Below are 26396 nucleotides of genomic sequence, written 5' to 3'. Positions count from 1 at the left end.
ATATTTTATTTTATTTCCATACAGACTAGATTTTTAGTAGCCATTTGCTCTACATTATAATGTTCAAATTATGTGGCACATTGTTCCTTACATTTTCTAAGGACAAGTTAGTATTGTAAAAACACAATTCCTTCATTTATCCCCAAAATTTTCTTCTTTTCACCTAGATAGTACGTTAACCCACTGTATGGTGAGAAACCTACGTAAACTAGATTTTAGGAGGAAAATAAAAATTTACTTTGACACTGCTTTGACTCTGACAGACTTCATTTTATTCATTGTAAAAGATACAAGTTGCCAAAAACTCATTTCTGCATCTAGGTGGATTTCAGAGTGCATATTGCAGACCTGTGTGGCTAAACAAAAGTCTATTCATGAATTAAGGATCAGTCTACTTCCTCTATAGCAGTTTTGTGGGCAAGGAAGGCCCGTGCATCAATTGTTGTAACTTATCTGGATACCACGTGGTCTTTGCTTTTATACGTTTTCTGGACCCTACAATCTAGATATCTAGTCTAGAGATACATCTTTCAAAATAAGGTTTCTTCAAGCAGTAGTCTCTACTGAAATTGAATAGTATTTTTTTTCATTATCTAGTCATCTCCCTCGCACCTGCTTTAAAAGTTTCTATTGTCTGGAATAATGTGGAAAGGAATTAGAGGTAGTAAAATTTGACCTATCTGATCTAGTTTGTGATTCCTTTATTCCTTCCACATTATTCTAGACATCCCACTCTTTTTGGAATTCCTTAATTTAAAAACATTTTACTCTATTATGAGAGGTCGGATGGTGATGTTTGTTAGTACCTCACATTTTTTTCCCTAAAAATTATTTGTTCCAGTTGTTCCCTTATACATCGTTCAGACACTACTGGTGTTGAAAGAATCTACTACTGATATCTTGGTCATCAGTCCCCTGCCTTAGGGTTGACAAAATCTGATTGGGTCTCTATATATACTCTTCTTGTGGAAAGCATAACCCTATTGTCTGGAATAATATGGAAGAGTCATAGAAACTAAATGATCAAAGGTAAGTCAAAATTTATCTTTAGCACTTGTGAATGGTTTTAAGATTGGCAACACTGGAGACTGAAGCTCTCTGTTTATCCACAGAACACACAAAGCAAAATTATCAATTGTGCAAGCTTCCTCACACGACATTGTAATGTGCCTCAGAACTGATTGATCTGGAAGGGTCCCCTTTAATGGTGAGAGGGCATAAGTCTCCGTATCTATTCAGACTTCGCATTCTTTGCTGAAACAGGCAACATAAGATCATTTTGTGATGTGGATATTTGTCAACAGGAGATTGGACAGACTGCCATCATATTCATCACATGCCACTGAAGAGCCTTCAGATGGTAATGACCTTCAGTTACTGATCTGATTTGACCTAGATCAAATTAGAGTGTGACCTAGAAGCACAAAGCTATCTTACCCATTATAGTCTTCCAGATCATCCAGGCCCCCAAATATTTTCTTAGTGGTAAGGTATATAATGCTGCCAACTGTCATGGAACACTCTTATTAAAAATTATATCATCTGTGCTCTAATATCATGGACGTTACAGGGAAGCCATAATTCTGAATTTCCTCACTTTGATCTCAGTACTAATGTTCTAAAGTGGTGTTTTTGCTAGTTTAGTGCCTTTTTAATAGCAGTCCAAATTGCAGTTTCATCCTTTTGTCTGAGTAAAGGGGTCTCCATAGGCTTGCTTGCATTAAATACACCTCTACCCCGATATAACGCGAGCCGATATAACACGGGTTCGCATATAGCGCGGTAACCCCGGGGCTCCGGCAGCGTGGCTCGGGCAGCGCTTTAAAGGGCCCGGGGCTCCAGATGCTGCGGGGAGCCCCAGGCCCTTTAAATCACTGCTGGAGCCCTGCCGCTGCTACCCCCGGGGCTCCAGCAGCAGGGCTCGGGCGGAGATTTAAAGGGCCCGGGGCTCCGGCTGCTGTGGGGAGGGGGCCCTATAAATCACTGCTGGAACCCTAGGAGCTGCGGCAGCAGGGCTCGGCCAGCAATTTAAAGGGCCCGGGCTCCCCGCAGTGGCCAGAGCCCGGAGCTCTTTAAATCACCGCTGGAGCCTGCTGCTGCTACCCCGGGGCTGCGGCAGCAGGGCTCGGACGGTGATTTAAAGGGCCCGGGCTCCCCGCAGCAGCCAGAGCCCGGAGCTCTTTAAATCACTGCTGGAGCTACCCCGGGGCTCTGGCGGCACTTTAAAGGGCTTGGAGCTCTGGCCGCTGTGGGGAGCCCGGGCCCTTTAAATCACCGCTGGAGCCCTGCCGCCACTACTCTGATATAACGGGGTTTCACCTATAACGCGATAGGGATTTTTGGCTCCCAAGGACCGCGTTATATCGGGGTAGAGGTGTATCAACTAAGTTGTGTATAGCACAACTAACCTTTAGGGTTACCGGGTTATTTATATATCGAGGCTCTGAGAACTCCTTACATTCTTCTTTTTTATAATTGTTTTAAAATAAAAAACATTTTCTTATGTTTATTTCCTGGATGTGAGGAATAATAGAAAATAAAATAAAATACCGTGTTTTTCTTACGTTTACATCAGTTCATTGGGAAAAAATGGAGGGCTCAGCCTGGTTATTGGATGAAAGAGTTCCTTGTGCAGCAGAAGGAAGAAAGGGAGTTATCTGGTGTCTACAAAGGAACAAGGACTCCTGAGAGCCTAAGAGACTGTTTCATTTAGAGAGGAAACAGGAGGGACCCTAGTGTGAAGATTGTTTTATTGGAAAAAAATCCTTCTATATTGGAGTCTATAAAACCAGAAATTATTTTATTTAAAGATGTGATATTTGGAAAGGAACTTGTTTACTACCTAGGCAACCTTCTTTCTCCAGGACTATTAAATGTAAACTATAGGTGTGACATCATCAGAAAAGGAGCTGCAGCATTTTACCACATTAAATATGGGGGGAGGGTAGCAGCTTGCTGACTTGAAAAAAAGAAGTTAGCAAATATCATAAGTGTATTGAAGTGTCCTTTACCCTTTTTAGGGCATTCAGCACATAACCTTTGAAGTTTCAACTTTAAAAGGTGTTTTGCATGGTATACAGTTTGTTTAATCTGCTTTGCTGACATAGCAGCAACACTGTGAGGCAATGTGGAAGACCTAACTTTTGAAACATAACCTCATTAGTTTCATTTCCTTTTCTGATGAGGACAAGAACAATTGTAGCCTCACAGGGGAAATGCAAGTTGCCCCACGCACACAATTTTAACTCTGTTACATAGAGTTGCTAAAATTCATGTTATTTTTTTCCTGCCTTCCAGCTTAAAGGTCACAGTCAATCAGGTTGCCATTTGTTTTGTGTGTGTTCTTAAGTGTAGAGTGAAGTATGTAATCATAAAACAGGTATATGGTCCCTAGATTCTTGAAGGCTCTTCAACCAAAACAGTGTGCTGAAACAAATAAAGAGATTTGTTATTTGCACTGGGGGCTTTCTCCTGGCTGCTCTTTGCCAGGTTCCTTTTCAGGTCAGCAATGACATGAGCTGATACAATAGCCAATTTTCTGAGCTGCTCAAGGATGCAGTCTTTTCTGTCAAGTTCTAAAATTAGTTTATGTAGCTCCCATTTCAATGAAAACCTTTTTCTTTCTGTTTTATGTAAGTACATAGTACTTAGCTAACAGCTTTCATCCAGTTACCTCAAAGTGCTGAACAAAATAGTTCACAATATCCCTGTATAATAGGGAATTACTGATGTGCCCATTGTGAAGATGAGGAAACTGAGACATTGAGCATTATGACTTTGTCCACGGCTACATAGCAAGTCAGTGAAAACAGGGTAGGGAATAAAACCCAATAAGTTTGACTACTTGTCTACTACTTGACTACTACTGCCAATGCTGAAAGCTTGTAACTTCATTTGAAGTCACTTGTTAATACTGAAATAAATATTCGCAAAATGGGTGGGTACTACACTTAAAAAAACCCTTGCATATCATGGTTGCAGCTGCAGTTCTGACAACTATAAAGTTTTACATTTGTTTTATATTTGTCTTGTTTGTTGTTATACAGTAGCTGTGTACATGCTTTTTTTTTTGTACATGCTAATTATAATTAGGAAGAGAAGGGGAACCATTTAGAAACTGTTACCCGAGAATTGTAACACTTCCTTTAGAAAAAATAAGGAAGCTGATTAGTACATCAGTTTCAAGTCCATACTCAAAATGTTTCTAGATAATAATTTCAGGTTTTGGTCTTTTTTTTTTTTTTTTTTTTTTGGTAGTGCTAAGTGTATTGATCAGAATGTGTAAATAGCTTTGGGATTTTTTTTTGTTTAGGGTGTTAACCACTAATAAACTTAAATATTTTGTTTGGTTAAGTGGAAAAAATGCTGAAAGAATATATACTAGTACTTTCTTGTAATTGCAGGATACTGTTGAATATTTTTATGAGGTCATAATTAAAGAAACGCAAAAGATGAGGTTTGATATTGAGAATATACAAATGAATTGACTTTATTTAACCTAAAACAAAATGAGACGAAAAAGTCAGGCAGCATCTTTCAACTTCCATGTTGCTTGGCCTCCTTTCTCCCCTCAGAGTCAGTATCAATGTCAAAAACAGACCAAAAAACCCCAGACAATGCCTAGACTTTATAGGGGCCACCATCAACTCAGTCAGATCACGAGCCTACCAACCAAGGGACAGGTTCCAGATTCCGCAAGAACTCATAACTCACGTAGCCAAGAATCCTTTAGTCATGGCCTGAACTAACCTATTCCTCCTGGGCTTCATATTCTCATCATGTCAGACAACACCATGCCTGTTGGCTACATCAACAAACGGGGGCACAAAGGCTCGAAGAAGTGGAGGAGGTTACTTACTCTAACTAGAGGTTCTTTGAGATGTAACTAGAGGTTCTTCTATCTGTTGTCCACTTCCCACCCTCCTTCCCCTCTGGATTTGTGGTGGAGAAGGAATTGGAGGTACAATCAGTCTGACCCACACTTCATCACCTTGAACGAAACCATGAGTCAGGGAGCATGCACGGATCAATGGACACTACTTTCAAATTCTCTGGCTCCGGACACATGGTGCGCATGCATAAAGCTCTCAGTGGCCTAGAGATAGGGACCACAAATCTTGAAGAACCTCCAGTTACAGGTAAGTAACCTCCTCATTCAAGTAGCTCTACCATTAAGCTGAAGGAGACTCTCCTATAAGCAGTGTTACTACTAGCATTGATATCCTCTACATGGATCTGTAGGCACTTGGGAAAAAATCATATGATTCTAAGCAATTTGGTAATCTTCAACTCCATAAATGCCCCACCTCAGAGGTGGGGTGGCTTAGTCTGAGCCATCAGAGGAAAGAAAACCCTTGACCCTTTGAAGGATTCCACATAACCCTCCCCTCCTTGTGGTCTAGAGAATGGAGGATCTGTTGCTGATTGGTTTGGCAGATGGGTGCAGGATAAGTCTTTCGGCTCCCAGGTACCTCAAGGGAGGGTTTAAAAGCCTTTTCCTCCTGCCCTGAAGCACCAGTCTGCACTGGGAGTAAAGCTTCCCCTCTCCCTCCCATTGGGATTAGAGTAGGACTCAGTTTCTGGGCTTTGTTGTGAGCACTAGTCTCCTTTTTGGGGTTCATAATTGAATTTTTCCCTCAGTACCACATTGGCCTGGGCAAGGTGGTTTTTTTCACCTTTCTCTCAGCGGCCTGGGGACCTGGTGGATAGGTAAGATTGTAAAATTAATTTCATTACAAATTGGCACATGCCCAGTGCAGGTAATCATTCAGTAGGGGCTCCAGTTCCCTGATTAATCGGAATTGGAAATGGATTAGAAGAAGGCATTTATAGAAGGCGGGGAATGGGTTGGGGTTCCTAACATCTGAGACAGTGAGGAAACAACCCCTTCTTCCCCACCCCTTAGCCCTCATATAAAGGGAGAGTGGCGAAGTCCCACCAGTGGTGCTGGGACCAAATTACAGGGAGCAGGGGCAACCCGCCACTACGAGATAGATGGATTACAAAGGAAGGATGACCTGCACTGGACAAATTATTGCCAGATAGTTCTCAGATTTGTAACTTTATAAAATTGTACAACCAAGTGAAAGCATATTCCTGGTGTTTTGTCGCCTTGTGGTGCCCAGGAAAAAGCAGTCCAGCAGAAGTCTTTCTGCAAGGCAACTTTGAATAGTGGTAGCATTAAATGGTGATAGCAGTTGAGTCCTTTAGGTTGTAATCCCTGTAGGGCAGAGAGCATCTTTTCATCTGAATTTGTACGGTACCCAGCACTGTGGGCCTGACTCAGGCTTTTGGGCGGTACCATTGTCGAGTCTGGGCGCATAAATGATGCTAGATCCAGTGATGGTGGTAGCAGCTGTTAGCCAGATTCGTGATTTTCCCCAGATGTTACCATAAGTGGTTGTGAAGTCCTAAGGCTGCTCATGTAGTACAGACAAAGCTCCTATTGCTGGAAAATTACATTTGCAATTCTTCTGTAGTTCCTTTGCAACAGGGACCATTTGGGGATGAATGTATAGAGGGCGCTAAAATGAATTTTATTATATTTGTTCAGTTTAACATGTCAGTAATTGAGCAAAAGTAATACTAAAAAAAAGCTTGTTTTTACTCCCTTGAAAGTTCAAGGGCATTGATCATAAAAATAATTGTTTGCATGGTTCTCTGTTTAATGACTAGTTCAAAACCTGCCCCCAAAACATTCGCATCTGATGCGAGTTTGTGTTGTCAATATAATTCTTCAAGGACAATGTCCACACCACAAAAACATTAGGCACTGTTTGATGGCCTTTTTGCTGAAGGGTATCAAAGGACATGGAGCCTGAACAGCCATCTCAGCTCTAGAGGTGACTCCTACAAATCAAAGTTAAGAAACTTTGGTAAAGTATTTAGGTGGGAACAGTCTTCCGTTGTACCTGTTCTGTGGATAAATGAAGAGCCTTGCTCCCCATGGCTGTCAAATACTTCTTATACAGTACATTTCACCCAAGTATCTCAGAGCTTTTTTAAATAACCTTTAATTACATGACATGAAGGTAGGTCAATATTTTACCCAATTTATTGATGGGTAAACCAAGGAGCGGAGAAATTAGTGACTACTCCATCCTGACACATTTCACAAATACTGAATATAGAAAAGGAAAATATTGTCTAATTGTTTAATCCGTGAATAAAACTTTCCATTAAAACTGTTTGTTTCAGTTTAATGCAGATTAATTTCTTTCCTATTCACTTTTATTTTCATGTTTGAAACACATCACTTTACTCAATTTTGTTTGTATTTCCATTTAGGACGTGTAGGAACACCTCATTTTATGGCCCCAGAAGTAGTAAAAAGAGAACCCTATGGGAAGCCTGTAGATGTTTGGGGTTGTGGAGTGATCCTTTTTATTCTACTAAGTGGTTGTTTGCCTTTTTATGGAACCAAGGAAAGATTATTTGAAGGCATTATTAAAGGAAAATATAAGGTAAATGACAATATGCATGATTACTTTTTCACTGAGGTAAAACACTGCTGTAAAAATTTCTGGAAGTTGCTTTCTATATTTTGGCTGCTAATTAGCCTGACTGAAATTTGCAAAATTCCACAAGACAAGCAGCTCTCTATGTGCAAATAGAGATACTTACACCATGGAAAAATGGATCAATAATGATATATGTGTTTAACAGTCTCTGGCATTTAGATTACCATATCATTTATCTAGATTAAGCAGCTAAAGTAACATCAAAATTGGACCCTGATCTTACAATGAGTTCAAGGAGACTACTTACATGCATAAATGTTTTTTGTGATTAGGGCCTCAGTATATACTATATGTTCTGTGTTATCTGTATGACTGATATATACATAAACTCTTATATGTATTCCTCCATTTTATAAAATTTCTCACATTTGTTTGTAGTTCTAAATGCTAAATGTGATAGCTAAAGAATGATCTCATGAATTTAGTAAAAATATTTGTGGTTATCTTAGTGTACAAATGGTATCATACTTTTGTCATATTACACTGTATAGTAAGCTATGAAAGAACTGATTACTTACTAAGGAGCTACTTGTAATTGATAAACTACAGTGTATGAGGACAAACTTGTTTCATAACACTTTCCGACATCATGGAGTCATTATGAGGAAGGAGCTAAAGCCCTTTCATTTCATTTCTTCTTTGCATACATCAAAATCACACCTTTAGTACATTAGCAAAGTGGTAAGAATATTGCCCAAAATCTTGCTAAAGTTTGATAGTCGTATAATATGTAGTATTCTTTACATTAATGAACCAGGGTATGTCTACTCTGCAGCTGAGAGCCTCAGGGAAAAAAGTGCTTTACAACAGTAAGATGCTTAATTGAGTGTGCCTATATTGGTAATCATCTCTTCTTGAACAGCTGAAGGCACAAAGCTGATCACACTTGAAATTTGTGATTATACTATACATCGCCTTGTATGTTGTTGCTTGCTTAGTGTGATTCTACTCTGAAACTGATTCTAAAAGTGGCATTGAAGTGTACATTTGTTTGTCTCAATGATTCTGGATGAAATTCTACCCTTGCAAGGAAATAGCGAAAGGTTTCCTGAAACCTTTAAACCTTACACTGGCCTTATGGAAGAAGCAGTTGTCCACAAGGTCCTCTGCATTCCTAAGAACCATAGGGTGGGAGGGGCCATGGAACGCCACTGATTTCCCTCTTATTCAGATCCAGCAGCTCAACACTTCACTGTGGTGTAGAGTGGCTGCACTGCAGCTCATAAACTTGTCCCTTCATCCATTTCATTTCCACAGACAAAGCCTGATTACTTTTGCTTTGTGCAGGGAAGGGTGAATTTGATCTGTAGGGAACATTACATGCAAAAAAGTAGATGGAAAAATGGGTACCATATTACCAGTTGTATAATCATCGAGCACTGTACGTAGTGTTTTAGTTTTCACATACTAGCATGTATCTATATTTTTTTAATGGTGCACAAGTCTTATGTGTACATTCATAGTAATAAAATATTGACAATAGTACCAATGTCACCTACCCTTATACCTTAGTTGCTCATTGTACAGAATAACTGTATCCTATAATAGTTGTACTCTGTCACTTGCTTTAATTTTTTTCTTCACTTACAATCAGATGAATCCCAGGCAATGGAGCCATATCTCTGAAAGTGCCAAAGATCTGGTACGCCGCATGCTTATGCTGGACCCAGCTGAAAGAATAACCGTTTATGAGGCCCTGAATCATCCTTGGCTGAAGGTAAATAAAGCCAACAACATAACATCTCAAAAGTTCATATCCTTAAAAACATGGAGTTGGTTTTTTGCTCTTTTGATTAGCCATCAAGTTACAGAAACATTTAGATGTGCTTAAGTGCTTTACTGGATTGGGGCCTGAGTGCTCGACACCTTGCAGGATTGAGCCCCCATATGTGCCTCAAGAGGACTGTGGGATGTAGAGTAGTGCTGTGTGGAAGATGATTTGGGGAGCAGTCCCACTTCTTCCTATGGCCCTCCTGGAGTCCAGATGATAGAATCCCATGTGAATTTTAGAAGCTTTATCTTCCATCTCTTCCTCCTTCCCCTGCAGGTGACCTGAGAAGGCTCAGCAGCTGCTTTTATCAGCCTTCTGGTATGAAAATAGATGTTTTTCCACTGAGAAACCTTGCTAGTGATAGGAGTTACATTTTGAAGCCTACCTCTAGAAAGAAAGGTGGGAGCTTGGGGAGAATGTAAGCAGAGCTCTCCAGCAGTCCCTAGGATGTCCTGTGCTAAACTCACCAGAGCTGGAGGTCGATAGCAGCATTCCACATTCAGAAGTTAATAAATTTTGGTTCTGGGCATTGATACTAGTTAGAATCTGGTTAACAACGTTTTATTTCTCTCTTGCTTTCTATTTTGCATTTTGTTTTCTGTCGTGTGGCCAAAGGAAAGTTAGACTTTTTTAACTCTAGTGAATGCCTCTGTCACTAGGGTGTCATAACTGAGGAGCTTTATTGTCCAAATCCCTGCAAATTTGGCAGAAAAATGTAACCTTGGCCCTACATAGTGCTAACCTGCACATTTTGAGGCTGATATAACTTTATTTTGTGAACTTAAAGTTGGGTGAGAGGGTTGGGCAGGCGAGAAGAAGCAAAATTGAGTTTGTAATAGATACTAGCCAGCATAATCCTGAAGTGGCTATTGGCATTCTCTAATTCAGTCTTCTCATATATCTGCCTTACTAAGCTAAACTCAGCCTTCCTTTCCTGAATCAAAATTTCATTAACCCCACATAGCCATGAGTCATTGACAGGATGCAATATACACAGATTATTAGCATGAATGTGGTAGTGAATGTCATTTGTGGTAGATGATGCTGTCTATCATATGGCTCCCCAGAGTATATTTTTTAATTAATATAAGTGTTTTACAGAGCCACTACATCTGTTTTCCTTATATTAAAGCTGAAGTGTGATATTATATGGTGATACATTCAAATATTCTTTGATAACTTAATAGTAATGAAGAAAGGAGTCTGCAGTTACACAAGCCATTTTAAATATGATCAGTTAATACTGATATAATTATTTGTGTATTTAAACGTTGAAATGACCAACATCTTAAAGCTACTGTAGTGTACTAAAATTTTAACCAATTAATCTTAAAACTGAAAGAGATCAATAAGATTGTCTCTCCACTCCTTTCAGTAATACATACAATTTAATGGCTTTAAATTGACTAGATGCTCAAGTGTTCAAATTGTGTTATGTGTTTAAGAATGTTGTTAACAAGAATGGGGAGCAGCAAACATACCTGCAATAATTGCATTATTTCTAACTTTGCATCAGATATGTTTTTTTAAGACACTGCCTTTTAGGAGTTATAATCTCTGGTATTGAATAGATTGTATAATTTTTTTTCACATTGTGTGTTTTCTTTTTGTTGCTGTCGAAAACTTACTAAGTACAGGAAGTAAAAATAAAATCCAGCTTAAGTGAAGCAGCTCACATTGGGGGTTCCATGTTATTTAATGAATTCTTTTGTAATTTGCCATTTTAGGAAAAACTCTTACCCAGCAATTTACAGAATCTGTTCCATTAATATTCTACCAACTGACAATAGATTTCAGCCACAGGAAGTGACAACACATCACCTGTCTTTCTCCCATTCTGGAATCCAACCATCTTGGTTTCTATAAGAAATTTCCTTAATGTTTACATCAGGGGTTGGCAACCTTCGGCACATGGCCCATCAGGGTAATCCGCTGGCGGGCCGCGAGACATTTTGTTTACGTTGATGGTTTGCAGGCACGGCCCTGTGCAGCTCCCAGTGGCCGCAGTTCGCCGTTCCTGGCCAATGGGAGCTGCGGGAAGCAGCGCAGACGTAAACAAAATGTCTCGCGGCCCACCAGCAGATTACCTTGATGGGCCGCGTGCCGAAGGTTGCCAACCCCTGGTTTACATCAATGTAATCAAATCCTAACTTGCTGTGTGATTATTTAGTATCTAATGCATATCTTGGCCAATTTTTAATATTTTTTGTCAGAGCGAAGTTTGAGTTTTTTGTTTTTTGTTTTTTATTGTAGGAGAGGGATCGCTATGCATACAAGATTCATCTTCCAGAAACAGTAGAGCAACTGAGGAAATTCAATGCAAGAAGGAAACTAAAGGTAAAAGGAATCTGACATTAAGACAGATATAATTGCATTACCTTAAATTTTATATGGTTTTCTTTAGTACCTAATTCTATGTGAAAGAACTTTCATATTAAGTGTCATAGGGCTTGTTTATATGGTGCGACAGGGCACACCAGGAAGGTGTAAATAGTAGAGCGCTCTAAAGTGTTGTGCTCTAACTGCCACTTATAGACTCTGCTGACGTGGTCTACAAGGTACCTAGTGCATGTTGATATAGTCCCAAACACATGCACTAGAAACCTTTTAGAGCACATCAGTGGGATCTATGCAGGGCAGTTAGAGCACCACACTATAGAGTGCTATACTATTTACACCCTTCTGGTCTGCATTGCTGCACCATATAGACAAGCCATATTGACTTCTTTTAATACAAGTCAAGAGTTCTATGTATTTTTTAAAATATTAAAGATTTAAAGTTGAAATAGATATTTAGAATGGATTAGTTTACAACTGTGTCATGCTGCAGACGCTAGTCCCCTCGATTTTAGTCTCTTGGTTTCATTTAAAAATTGAGTGTTTATAGTCTGAAATATCTAGAATTATGAGGTCAGGAATCTTAATTAGTCTAATGATCATTGATTAATTAACTTGAATATAAGATGTCTTATTTAGATTGTCTTGTCATGCATTGACCTAAATGAGATTTTGGACAAACTCAAACCAAATGCACTATAGTTGAAATATGAGGCAAATATCTCAAGCCACAGAAATAGGGTTTCTTTATGAAAGTATTCTTCGAGTGCTTGCTCATGTGTATTCCACAGTAGGTGTGCGTGCTCGCCACGTGCACCAGTGCCGGAAGTTTTTTCCTTAGCAGTACCCGTAAGGGGGGGAGCACCACTGCGACCCCTGGAGTGGCGCCTCTATATTGCGCTATAAGGGGAGCCGCGCACTCCCCCCACCCTCAGTTCCTTCTTGCCGCCAGTGAAGGTGCGTCGGAACTTCTTGCTCCAGCTCTGCTGCAGCCTTTCCAGTTGATCTTAGTGGTACATTTAGCTAGTTGTTAGTAGCTTGTAGGAAGAAGTTTTTCAGTAGTTAGAGTGGGCCTGGGGCATGCCCCGTGCCCCAGGCTTCAAGTCGTGCGACTCCTATCGCCGTTCCATGCCCAGGAGTGATCCGCATGCTGAGTGTCTCCACTGCTTGGGCGAAACTCACGTGAGTGAACGCTGCAAGATCTGCAGGTCTTTTAAGCCGTGAACTAAGAAGGAGAGGGACATCAGACTTCGAGCTCTCCTCATGGAATCGGTGCTGGCTCCAACCCCAGTACACCGAGTGGACTCAGCACCAGGCACCGCATCGTCGGTGCGCAGCGAAGCCCCCTCCCCCAGTCGGCACCGCTCCCCTTCCAAGAAGCAAAGGAAGAGCTTGACTTCGCAACGGCGCTGAGAGAAGGGAGGGGGAGAGGCTGCTCCCATGTTGGGGAGCCCTCGGTCCCCCACGGGCTCGAAACCTCCGACTCGTGCTGAGCGAAGTAGCCCGGCAGTGTCAACATGCGCCTCTCCTGCGGTCTGGATCCCATCGACGCCGGAGGCTCTACGGGCCACTCGAGACATTTTGAGCTTGCCGGTGCCCGGGGCGGGCCCCCAGTCCCGAGGCAAACTGCCACTGGGTGCTTGACAGGCTTCCCTGGTACAGCACAGCTCTTACTCCGAAGACCGCGCTCTACCTCGTTCAGCATGCAGCGACAGGTCCACTCGCAGCCTGCGTCCATCACCCTCAACGTCAGCCAGGTTACCAGTGTTATCGGTGCTGTCCGGGCAGGAGTCTCGGGGTCTCTCCACGCCACGCAGCAGTGGATGTAGGCACCGAGGTAGGCATCAAAGGCGCTCCTCTTCACGACACAGCTATTGTAGCCGGTCTTGGCGCGACCGACGTCGACGCTCCCGCTCTGTCAGACATCACACACGGGGCTCCCGATGCACCTCACCAGCACCATGGTACTGCAACTCCAGGCGCCGAAGCGAGTCTCAGATCAGTACGTCCGGGGGGTACCGGTCCTTGACGTCAAGGTCCCGGTCCCGTGGAAGATGGCATCGTAGGCACCGTTGCTTCCACCACTCCTATGGTACCGTTTGGTCGGTGGTGACCTCGGCCTCGGCACCCAGCCACCCCTCGCTGGGCCGTACTGATCAGCCGGACCAGATAGCGCTACCTGGCCCGCAGCATGGACAGTGGCAAGGGGCCCCATGGCAGGGACAATGGTGTCAATGGGCACCGTGGCCGCTGATGCCCACCCAGGCGGGAACCCACTCAGTGGCCGAAGCATCCGAGGTCCCGTCGGCCTCACTATCTAGGCCAAGGGACAAATCGACAGAGCATGAGTTGTTGGCTCCACACCTGGACTCCGACCTGGGGGTTGATCCCCCGGCACCGGCTGCAGCCCACAGCCCCGTGCCGGCCTCCTCTCCTGTACCGGATGATACCATCACGGCACCGCTGCCCTCTGTTCTGCAGGAAGACTTAAGGGCGCATCAAGACCTGCTAAAGCGGGTGATGTCGAGCCTCCAGCTGCAGCCCGAGGAGATGGAGGACCCTTCCAATTCCCTCTTCAATGTACTGTCCCCCTCGCTGCCGGGCCGTGTGGCTTTACCCCTTCACCAAGGAGTAGCCAACATCTCCAACGCCCTATGGTTAACTCCTGCCACTCTGGCCCCGATTTCCAAGAAGGCTGAGAGGAAATATTTTGTGCCGGCCAAGATCCACGAATACCTATGCTCTCACCCGGCACCTAACTCTCTGGTGGTGGAATCGGTGAACCACCAGGAGCGGCAGGGCCAGCCCGCGCCCACCACCAAGAATAAAGACGCCAGGAGACTAGACTCTTTTGGTAGAAAACTTTACTCCTCTTCGAGTTTCCTTCTCAGGGTGGCCAACCATCAGGCCTTACTGAGCTGATATGATTTTAATTTATGGGAGTCCCTGCCAAAGTTCAAGCCACTCCTCCCAGAGCGGGATAGGAAGGACTTTAAGGCATTGGTGGATGAGGGGGCAACGGCAGCCAAAGCAGCCCTGCAGGCAGCGGCGGAAACAGCAGCTCGGTCAATGGCCTCTGCGATCTCCATGCACAGGGCGTCGTGGCTCCTCCTGTCAGGGCTTTCAGCGGAGGACCAGTGCCTCATGCAGGACCTGCCATTCGATGGGAAGGCCCTGTTCGCCGAGCAGACGGACGCCAGGCTGCACGGGATGAAAGGCTCTCATACCACCTGCAGACCTTGGGCCTCTACGTCCCTCCAGTCAAGGACAAGGCCAAACCGCAGACGTCAGCTCACCCTGCACAGAGCAGATATGAGCCTCCTTACAAGAGGCCGAGAGACCAAAAGCTCTGGCCTCAACAACAGTCCCGCTCTGCCCCACAGCCTGGGCCCTTTAAGGGAAAGAGGCAGGGAAAGAGGCGGTTTTGACTATTTGCAGGGGGGCACCAAGGCAGTTGCTATGGAAACCCCCCTACTAATAAAGTTTGTGTTCGGCAACCGTTTGTCTGCCTTCCGTGGGAAATAGTCACGAACAACCTCGGACTGCTGGGTCCTCAACACCATTTCCAACGGCTACACATTGCAGTTCAGTTCACCCCCGCCCAACCACCCCCCGTCCCTGGTGGGCTCGGGGGACCCGGAGCACATTCACCTCCTAGGTCAGGGGGTGGAACGACTACTACATCTGGAGGCAGTGGTGAGAGTGCCAGTAGAATTCCAGGGCAGGGGCTTCTACTCCCGATATTTCCTGATCCTAAAAGCGAAAGGGGGTCTCAGGCCCATCCTAGATCTGCGGAATCTCATTCAGTTTATGGTCCGCTCCAAGTTCCGCATGGTGTCCCTGGCTTCTATTATCCCCTCCCTGGACCCGGGGGACTGGTATGCGGCCCTGGCCCTTCAGGACACGTATTTCCACATACATATTTTCAAAGGGCACAGGCGCTTCCTCCGTTTCCTCGTGGGGCCCGACCACTACCAGTTTACGGTTCTCCCATTTGGCCTATCCACAGCGCCCAGGGTATTCACAAAGTGTATGGCGGTGATGGCAGCCTACCTCAGATGAGAACGGGTCCCGATGTTCCCATATCTGGACGATTGGCTTATCAAGGGCAACTCACGGTCTCATGTGAGGGCCCATGTGGACCTGCTCCTGTCCATATGTGCCAATCTCAGCCTTTGGTAAACGAGACCAAATCAACGCTAGTTCCCGTGCAGCGCATAGAATTCATAGGGGCACTACTGGACTCCTTAAGGGCCACAGCCTCTCTCCCTGTGAGCAGGTTCGAAACCCTCAAAGGTCTCATCGCCTTGGTCACCACTTTTCCGGGGACAACAGCAAGGGCATGCCTTCAGATTCTAGGACACATGGCGGCGTGCACGTATGTGGTCCGCCACACCAGGCTTCGAATGAGGCCCCTCCAGCTATGGCTAGCCTCCCAGTTCTCCCAGGCCCAGGATGGCCTGGACAAGGTCCTCACGGTACCGACCCCAGTAATCGCCTCCCTACAATGGTGGTTCTCCCCAGACAACATGCTCCAACGGGTTCCTTTCCGGGAGGTGGCCCCGTCAATAGGCCTGGTGTCCGATGCATCGGACTTGGGCTGGGGAGCCCACATAGGGAACATGCAAACCCAAGGGATGTGGTCAACCTCAGACCTGTCTCTCCATATAAATGTCAGGGAGCTCCGGACGATACGGTTGGCGTGCGTAGCTTTCATCTCGCAGCTTCGTGGCAAGGTGGTCGGAGTCCTTACGGACAACACCACCGCGATGTTCTACATCAACAGGCAAGGCGGAACACGGTCCTCGGCCCTCTGCCGGGAAGCCCTCAGCCTGTGGGAATTCTGTATAGCCCACAACATCTCCCTGAGGGCTTTCCACCTACCGGGAGCCCGCAATACACAGGCCGATCGTCTCAGCAGGGTTTTCTCCCCCCATTACGAGTGGTCACTCCACTCAGAGGTCACTCAACAGCTCTTCCGAGAGTGGGGAATTCCCCAGGTGGACCTGTTCACAACCCGCCAACCGGCGTTGCCCCTGGTTTTGTTCGGGGGGTTGGGGGGGAGTTGGGGAGGGACGCAGTCTCAGATGCCTTCCTCCTGCAGTGGTCGGACCAGCTTTTCTGTGCTTTTCCACCATTTCCCCTTAGAGGCAAAGTCCTAGAAAAAGTGAAAACAGACGTATCATCCTTATAGCCCCAGCCTGGCCCCGTCAACACTGGTACGGGACCCTACCGGACCTACCCCTCCGACGAGGTTGTCGCTTCGCCCAGACCTCCTCTCCCAGGACAGAGGCCACCTCCTCCATCCCAATCTGGCCGCTCTCCACCTGACAGTATGGCTGGTCAGTGGCTAGACGAGGAGGAGAGGAGGTGTTCTGAGGAAGTCAGGCAGGTCCTCCTGGAAAGTAGGAAGCCGTCCACACGCCAGATGTACCTGGCAAAGTTGTCCCGATTTTCCAGGTGGGCTGGGGAGCGGGGAGTCTCCCCATCGTCTGCACCGCTCCAACTTATACTCGAGTACCTCCTGTCCCTTAGGACCCAAGGGCTGGCACCCACCTCTGTCAGGGTACACTTGGCAGCTATATCGGCCTTCCACCCGCCGGTGCAAGGGCACTCAGTCTTCTCCCATACTATGACCTCCCGCTTCCTGAGAGGCCTTGACCGTTCATTCCCATATGCTAGATCCCCTGTACTGCAATGGGACCTAACCTGGTGGTGTCCCGCCTCACAGGGCCTCCCTTTGAACCCTTGGCCACGTGTTCTTTGTCTCACCTCTCATGGAAGGTAGCCTGCCTTGTAGCAATCAAGTCAGCCCGACGTGTCTCAGAGCTCAGGGCTTTGACCTCGGAACCTCCATATACAGTCTTCCACAAGGATAAGGTGCAACTTCACCCACACCCTGCATTCCTCCCGAAGGTGGTCTCCGCCTTCCATATGGAACAGGACATCTTTCTTCCCGCCCTCTATCCCAAGCCCCATTCTTCCAGTGAGGAACGCCGCCTTCACACGCTTGATATGCGTAGGGCTCTGGCCTTCTACCTGGATTGGACTAAACCATTCCGGAAATCCTTGCAACTCTTCGTTACCTTGGCCGAGCGTATGAAGGGGCAGCCTATTTCCACCCAGCGCCTTTCTCGCTGGATCACTGCGTGCATACGCACTTGCTATGATCTGGCAGGGGTTCCCCTGCCACCGATCGTCAGGGCACACTCAACGAGAGCTCAGGCCTCGTCGGCTGCCTATGTAGCCCATGTCCCTATCCAGGACATCTGTAGGGCTGCCACCTGGTCTTCAGTTCACACGTTCACTGCGCATTATGCAATCGTCTCCCAAACTAGGGATGATGCCGGGTTCGGCAGAGCGGTACTGCGTCCTGGGAACTCGTGAACTCCTACCCACCTCCAACAGATATAGCTTGGAATCACATGAGCAAGCACTCGAAGAAGAAAAGACAGTTACCTGTTCTGTAACTGGTGTTGCTCATGTCTATTCCACATCCCGCCCTCCCTCCCCTCTGTCGGAGTTGTCCGGCAAGAAGGAACTGAGGGTGGGGGGAGCGCGTGGCTCCCTTATAGCGTGATATAGAGGCGCCACTCCAGGGGTCGCACTTGTGGTCCCCCCCTACGGGTACTGCTAAGGGGAAAACTTCCAGCACGTGGCGAGCACGCACACCTACTGTGGAACAGACATGAGCAACACATCTCAAAGAACACCAGTTACGGAACAGGTAACTGTCTTTTTTCATAGGTGATCATTGCTAGAAGGTTGCATTGTTTCCACTCTGTATGGTTATGGTAACCTAGCAACATTCCCCCTCCATCGCCCCTAATACTGCTGTCTATATTAGATCCTCACTATAATTGCTGTTCCTATGGTGCATGCACTTGGCACCAGACTAGCATACTGCAGACATTTCTAGAATACATCCTTTGAGGTTGTGACTATAAGCATTTGGGGTGGAGCCCTCATTTACTGAGCCAAATTCTGCAACCATCTGTTCTTTATTCTTCGCAATTGGAGAAAGTGTGTCTTTTGTGTGACTGGGTGGGAGGGAGACTACTGGTTTTTTTTCCTAACAGGTTCTAAATATAATTTCTAAAATGTGAAAAATATTCTTGCAGCCTGTTTTTGCTTCTTTAGAGAATAGCCAGTTCCTACATTTTTGAGTCACTCCTGTGCCACAGCATAATTTAATTCCTAGTGCTTAGTTTCATCTATGTTGTTCTATTTTTTGTAATCAGTTATATCAACAAAGGATAAACATTCCACTGGCTTCACCAGTCATCAAATACGGAGGGCCAACGTAAGATGTTCATAAAGGACAATTATGATTTTATTTGCTTTTCGGGGGGTAGGTTATAGCTCAGGGGTCGGCAACCTTTCAGAAGTGGTGTGCCGAGTCTTCATTTAATCACTGTAATTTAAGGTTTGGCATGCCGGTAATAAATTTTTATGTTTTTAGAAGGTCTCTTTCTATAAGTCTATAATATATAACTAAACTATTGTTAAAAAACGACAGAGTGTCCTGTGGCACCTTATAGACTAACAGACGTATTGGAGCATAAGCTTTTGTGGGTGAATACCCATAAACTATTGTTGTATGTAAAGTAAATAAGGTTTTTTAAATGTTTAAAAAGCTTCATTTAAAATTAAATTAAAATGCAGAGCCCCCCGGACCAGTGGCCAGGACCTGGGCAGTGTGAGTGCCACTGAAAATCAGCTTGCGTGCCGCCTTCGGCACGCATGCCATAGGTTGCCTACCCCTGTTATAGCTCTCTGCAAAGGGGTATTCTTAAGAATGTTCCCTCAGCCTTTAGTTCTATATAGGAGCAGTTTCCAACTATAGGGAAAAGAATGTTGAGATCCAGCTGAAACATTGTGTGGTTTCCACTCAGAATCATAAATTCATGGCCTCTCTGGAGGGATTTTACCTGAAACTTGGTCTAGGTTCATCAAAAGATTCGGGCATGCTTTTGGCAAATCTGTGCCAATTGTAGGGTTTGTAACAAAATGCAAAATCGGATTAATTTTAACTAGTTGCCTCATGGAAGTTTTGCATAATTCTAACCATGTCTAGCATGTAGGATTGGAATAATCCTCATGCTTCTGAACAAGTTAGCAGCTTCCTCCTATGTTTAACTATGATCAGGTAACACATTATTAAAAACAACTTGCCTACATGAGGTACAAAGTCCTATTTAAAATTGCGTTAGTTAAAGAACTTTAGCTACCATTTTTTAAAACAATCTATTTTTCTGGTCTACACAAAGGCTTCAATCTTTACTTTATAGGCAATTCTCCACTCTTCGCACCTTAGGTTTATATACATTCAATACCATATTATACTATACCAACCTTTTCCCTGCCACTTTACTTTATCCATGCTACTGTTCTTCAGGAGGCGTTCTGAAAGTACTAATTATTCATTGCAATGCACCCCACACGTGAAACACTATAAAACTTGTACATTAGACCCTATTTTCCTGTAATGAGCAAACAACAAATTGTCCTTTTAACACTGGATCAGATACTCTTAGTATTTCATTATTTTTTCTAACTTTGAAATTCCTCACATAACGACTACCGGGGGGTCTGAGAATATCATATTTTCATATTGATATGTCTGAGTCAAATACCAAAGAGATTCGAGTGTTGTTTTCTGAATGTTGCCAGAATTGCAGCACATCTCCTAACTGAAAATATTAGTTTTACAGTTATTTGGTTACTGTAACCTTTGTAGCCAGAAACAATAATTGGAACCACTGCTTGTTTCAGAATTCAAGGAGTTGTTAAAAAACTGGGACAGCTGTACTATCTTCCTTGTATTGATCCATTAAAGTGTTAATTTTCTCTCTAGGGACCAGATCGTGCCCAACCCTGCACAAGTGAGAGAATTCAGAGCTTTCTTTCCCACTCCCTGCACCCCTGCTTAGGGCAGCACAGTGGCAATCCTTGTGCTCAATGCTTCAGGTTGCCATCTCTAGAGATGCTAGCCTGCCCAAACAGAGTAAGGAGAAAAGAGGCTATAATAGCAGCTGCTTTGTTTACCCTGTGCTCACAGAGCCACTGTACCTGTCTCAACTTGATGCATTTGGGAGATCTGTATTAGGGTGGCACTTTTCCATACTATCATTGATGTGGCTTAATACCACTGTCTAGCCCCGATTTTTTTTCCTTATATACTGGTTTATATACCATGGTATTTGATCTTTTGCCCAGACTATTGGGGACATTATGCGAGACTCACACACATATAGAGCATTTTTGCATCTTAGAATTATCATTTTTATCAGAACTACCTTGCCAACCAAAGAGCTCAGGAATATATTCCTTATGTCTCTTTCTCTACACTTATTTCAAATAAAATTGTTCTGGTATGATTGTTCCAAATCTGTATATGCTCCAAAGTGTTTACCTGTCTTAACCGTCTATCTGAATAGAAAATCTGCCAAATTCCCTTCACCTACTTAATTCCCCCCAGGTGTGGTGTTTTTTTGTTTTGGGGTTTTTTAATGCTTTATATATAGGGTCATACTGTGGCTGGCTATGTGCAGGTGCACAAGAATGTATGGAAGCTTAAAAAAACCTTCCCTTTTCCCCCATGCAGACACCAGTCACATTGCAGGCCCTAAGCTCTCCTGAGCACAGAGACTTCTCCCTTTTATGTCCTGCAAGCCACTCCAAATGGGAGTAGTGATCACTATAGCTGACTAGCCTCAAAGAGGAATGTACACTACAGTCTCTTAATCGGTAAAGCAGCAGCAAATTTCCTCTTATGCACCAGGTTGCTCCCTGAGGCACAGTGCCACTCAGAGCGCATGCTGGAGTTCAGCTCTTTCCTCGGCACAGGAAAGGCCGAGGAAAGGCCTTTAAAGGCAGTATCTGGTCCTTCTTCTGGGAAAATGACTATATTTTAGTTTTTTACAAGTTTAGGTTGTACAGTTTTAGGCTTCATTGCATAAATTAAAATATCTTCTGCATTCTGTGAGAGCTTCTGGGATTTTTTTAATATCGGAGGCTAGTTGATCAGGGTCATTTAGCACCACTCGAAACCAGTCAGACACTAAAAACGTGACTTAAAACAAAAATTAGTCCTTCATTAGTATCACTTGACATTAAGTGAAAAACTGTGGTCTTAAAGTGGTTTTGAGACGACAGCTATTTTTATACTTGTTACTGAATGAGATCCACTTTAAACAAAAATGAGTCTTTGCTCTCTGTGAATCTTTAATGTTACCTTTTGGCATTTTAGAGCTGAAGTCCAAGAATATTGCAATTCTCCTTTGACACAATGGGCGTTCCAAAAATAAATAGGGTAAACTAATGTTTCTCATTTCCACAGCCAAGCTCTGCCCTTCCTTGATTTAGTTAAGGATCAGATCTTTAACTTTCATAAACATTACAGAACTACAAACCACAGGTTTCCTGCTTAATTCACTTTAAACTGTTTTTAAATTTCCCACTATAACTGTCTTAGATGAAGCAATATTTTTATCAGTAATATTTCAAGTAATAACTACATAAAAGGTCTCATGTTTTCTTAAGCTGTTGGAAGGTTTATAAAGGCATAATGCAGAATGCCACCAATTTAAGAAAACTGTCAGCTGGCTTTGCTTTCTTGAGCAATACCTGTGAATCACAATTGCAAACCAAAAAGGCAAAAGAAGCAGCAATGCATCCTTTTTCTCTTTCTTGCAGTGTACATCTTCACAGTTCTATGTTGTGTTAATAATGTGTTGTGTTGATTCTTCATTGATCATCCCTTGATATTAATAATTCTGTTAATTGTTAACATGTCCACATAATGAGGTTAACCTATTTTAAAAGCCTGACTTTTATTTCATGTGTACCAGCGTTTCAAAGTAGTGTAAGGAGTCCAAAAAATAAATGCCTATAAATTTAAATATGACTGCTACTTTGAGCAGTAAACTACATATATCTGGACCACAATTATATTAAAGTAATTTGTTTACTGAAATTTGTGTGTGTGTGTGTGTACTACATATATCTGGACCACAATTATATTAAAGTAATTTGTTTACTGAAATTTGTGTGTGTGTGTGTGTGTGTGTGTGTGTGAGAGAGAGAGAGAGATCTCACATAATTAAGAAACACATCAGCAGTAGGTTACCATGTGATTTGGGTGGAACACTCCAAAAACTATTAAGTGCTTTCTTTTTCCAAGTAAGACAGTAAGGTATCTAATTTATTTCAGTCTAAACACGGCAAGATATTTTAGGGAGTAGAAAATAAACAAGGGCTATTTTATCATCATCACAGCTCATTCTCTCTGGTTCTGAGTGTTATTTTAAGGCCAGTATGTACAATATTTCTGTATAATGTCCTGAAATACTTAAGTGATAAGCTTTTTTAAGGTTTGTGGGAGGAGGCTAGTCAGGGTCAGTAAAAAATTTCCTAGTGAAGAACACACATGTAGTATCAGAAGGAATGATGCAGCCCACTGTATGCTAGACTATACTCCTTGCCTGCTAATTTGTAGATTAAAAGTAGGGTTGGCTGAAAAAAGCTCCTCCATTGCTAGACAGCAGCATACCCAAAAAACTATTGATTGTGTGGGGTGAATTAGATGAAACTCATAGGGAGCATTTAACACATTCCAAAGATACAGTTGTAGAAGAGCCTACTCTTGAGGTTTGTTCTCCTGCTTATGACGAAGGCAGAAACTTCTCAACGTTCTAAACCTGTATTTCATGCCAGCTTCTGCGGTGGAATATAGTTGACTCTTAATGCTCTAGCTGCCAGTTCCTTTTTGCCCATGTAAAGTGAATGAGTTCCTGAGGGTGATTGTCATTGCCTTGCCCATCAGGCACATTTTAGGGCGGGGGGGAAATGTAAACCAGCTCCATTGGAGGGTGACATTATTTTTGTCAACTAGGGCTTGCAGTTCCTGTTACATCAGGGTGCTTTGGTTTCCATTGTTCTCTACTTGTGCACTAGTGAAAGCTGTGCTTTGGGGCATTTTGTTTTTTTCTCTGCTGCTCTTCATTAATCTGAGGAGTATGGGGAAGCAGCAGCAGCCCAATAATTTAAAAATAAATGCTGCACTTTTGCCATATCCATCACAGAGAGGCGGGTTGCCATATCCAATCCTTTGGAATGGTGCATAGCTGGCTGTGCTGTGAGATTTGTTTCACTGCAGCAGTCAGGTCATTGATGGAGTGCATGAAATCTCTCTCATAACTCCAAGGAGAAGAATAGTCTGGGAGGGCTTGGGGCCTTCAGTCCTGACTGATCCACAGTGTTTGTAAACATGTTTTGTTGACCTACTGCTTATGACTGAGACTGTGTGTTGTTTATTCAGGGGGCAGTACTAGCAGCAGTATCAAGCCACAAATTCAATTCCTTCTATGGGGATCCCCCTGAAGAGCTGCCAGACTTCTCTGAAGACCCTACCTCCTCAGGTAATTTCATTGAAAGCATATTTACCTTTCACATTGGGTTTTAAATCTTTACTGGCTTTAGTCCCATATTGTTTGCTGATTTCCCATAATGTCATAGAGCAGCAGCATGTACATTAGAGTTTGTGTGAGCATTTCAAGTGCTATTCATTTATAGTGGTTCTACAAGGGAGTGTCCAGAGAATGCTTCTTCAGAATGATATAGAACGGATCCTCCTGGATTTTTATTGAACCTGACAGTGTTTCATTACAAAGGCTGGCATAACATCATATCTATCTATTTATATGACTTGAGTCTGAGAGCTTTTTCAAATTGTGCCCTGTACCCTTAGTGGGCTTAGGGTGGTTCTGCCCTGCGAATGTTTTTCATTGTGTATCTTTGTATATTAAGAGCTTGTTGGTCTCCTTTTCTGGAACTGGATTTAAAAAAAAAAAAAAATCTCCTGTTAGAGGGTTATTGACATGTCAGAGGTGTTCCAGAATTTAGGTTTTGAGTAAATACGCTTTTAGAAAACATGAGACCAATAGAATTACTTGTGCTTTTTGTAAATTATCATCTAAACAAGTTTTCTTAACAAATAAACAATGGTTGCAATTCATGTGGTTGCAGCATGTGTCAATGTGACAGCATGAAAGCTTAGTATACTAGAAAATGTCTCAGGGAATTAATTATGTATTTTGGATTGGTGGGGAATGGTGAGTTCTCATTCCCTGTCCTAATATTTCTATAAGGAAGGAGGTAGAGGGGGCTTGCAAATGTTAAGTATGGCAGAGAAAAAATAGTGGAAAAGTACATTTTTTAAATATTACTTAATTTTGGGTTGGAATATTAAAATGTATGTGCCCAAATAAAAAGGTTGATTGTCAGATGTTTTTAGCACTCACAACTTTCAGTGAAGTCAGTAGGAACTTACCACTCATTTAGCTGCCTAAATATGGATGTGGGCACCTAACTCTAGGCACTCAGATTTGAACGTTTTATGTATTGTATAGAAGGGGATCTGATGTATCGTTTTACAGAGAGATCTTTCCAGTGTGTTTGATTGGACATCAGTTGGGATTATTTGGAGTGTTTTAAAAGATACTTTTTATTTCCTGCTGCTTCCTCAGGTCACAGAAGTAGGCCACATACATGTCTGCAATTTTTCTGTTACAGGAATAGCTAGGTTCCTCATTTCAGCTTCAGGCTTACATCAACAGGATGTCTCTCTTCTTCATTTGGGTTTGAGGTTGCAAATAATGTCACAAGCACAGGTTCTCAACTTTTTTCTTCCAGGAACCATGTAGCCAGATATTCACGTATGTGCTCTCAGCCCTTTTGTACTGGATTCTTTGGAACTTCTTATTAATTTCTGGAGGAACCGATGCAGTAGTTTGAGTTCCTCTGGGAGGAAGCTGGAACAGGCTCCTGCTCCAAGACAACAGTTGTTGATCTCCTTGGAGGTTGCAACCCAAAGGTTGAGAAACTGCTCCCAAGGGATATTTTTATTGATGCCTGATTGACTAATTTAAATTGTTTAGTTCAGAGAGCTCCACTCAGCTAATTAACTTAGAATAAACATCCCGAGGCTTTCAGGAAAAGAACCATAGTGCAACTTTCAGCTTTCTGAAATAACTAGGCCAGATAAAGAACTTGATCTCCCTCTCCCCCTTCAAAAAGGCACTTTAATTACATATTTGCTGTGTTGTCAAATGTTTGAAGCCTGCTTGTAAAGACTACACCAGTTCTTAAAGATGGGATTTTTCAAAAGATCCTAAAGGAATTAAGCACCTGTCACGGGTGGCTAGCCCCAATAAATGAAGTAGGTCTAGCTCCCCAAAGCCAAAGCAGGTGCTCCTGTTTTTAAGAGGGTGTGAGCAACCCGATGAGCAGACTGGGTTAGTCAGGAGCAGGTGAGAGTTGCCTGAGACCAGGGGATTGGAAGAGTCCCAAAAAGAAGTAGAAAGTGGTTCCTGGGAGAAGACTTGAAGGCAGGAGAGCAGCAAAGATTGATTTGCTGACTGTCATCCCCAAGCCAGAGAGCCAGGGCTGAAGGCAGGAGAAGCAGAGGGAGTTGCCTTCCAACCTGGAGAGCCAGAGCTGAGGGCTGGAGAGTTCTGAAGGCACGGAAGCAGTGGAGGAGCTTTTACCCATTGACATCTCCGGGTTCCGAGAGCTGGACCCACAGGAACTGAGAGGGCCTTTGGGGAGTAAGGGATGCTCCCCTGGCAAGGGTGCTCTCAGTAGAGAGGCTGTGGGGTTCCTGCTGGGAACAGCGAGGTTGCATTCCAGTTGGAAGTGCTGGGGAGGCTGTCCTGGTACAAAGACAAGAGAGGACTGTGCTGAAGAGCCAGGACCTGGTGATAGAT

At 43.7% G+C, this 26396-nt stretch overlaps 1 protein-coding gene across 6 annotated transcripts in view; it reads left to right on the top strand.

The window, feature by feature from the left end:
• Window positions 1-26396, top strand: part of LOC113406346 (peripheral plasma membrane protein CASK) — a 406853-nt gene that overhangs the window by 261791 nt on the left and 118666 nt on the right. For 5 of the 6 annotated variants that reach the window (XM_026650702.2, XM_026650698.2, XM_026650696.2 and 2 more), the window contains 4 exons: window positions 7288-7463; window positions 9115-9237; window positions 11545-11628; window positions 23951-24050. In XM_026650702.2, coding sequence (XP_026506487.1) covers window positions 7288-7463; window positions 9115-9237; window positions 11545-11628; window positions 23951-24050 — 483 coding nt within the window. Of the gene's footprint in view, window positions 1-955; window positions 1030-7287; window positions 7464-9114; window positions 9238-11544; window positions 11629-23950; window positions 24051-26396 lie in introns of those variants that run through there. The other variant, XM_026650710.2, reaches the window with a different exon arrangement.

This window comes from Terrapene carolina, unplaced genomic scaffold (genome assembly GCF_002925995.2).
Source record: "Terrapene carolina triunguis isolate 2854851 unplaced genomic scaffold, T_m_triunguis-2.0 Scaffold26, whole genome shotgun sequence".
NCBI classification, from domain to species: Eukaryota; Metazoa; Chordata; order Testudines; family Emydidae; genus Terrapene; species Terrapene triunguis.
Note: the sequence above shows the minus strand (reverse complement) of the source record. Positions and strands in the feature narration are given on the sequence as shown.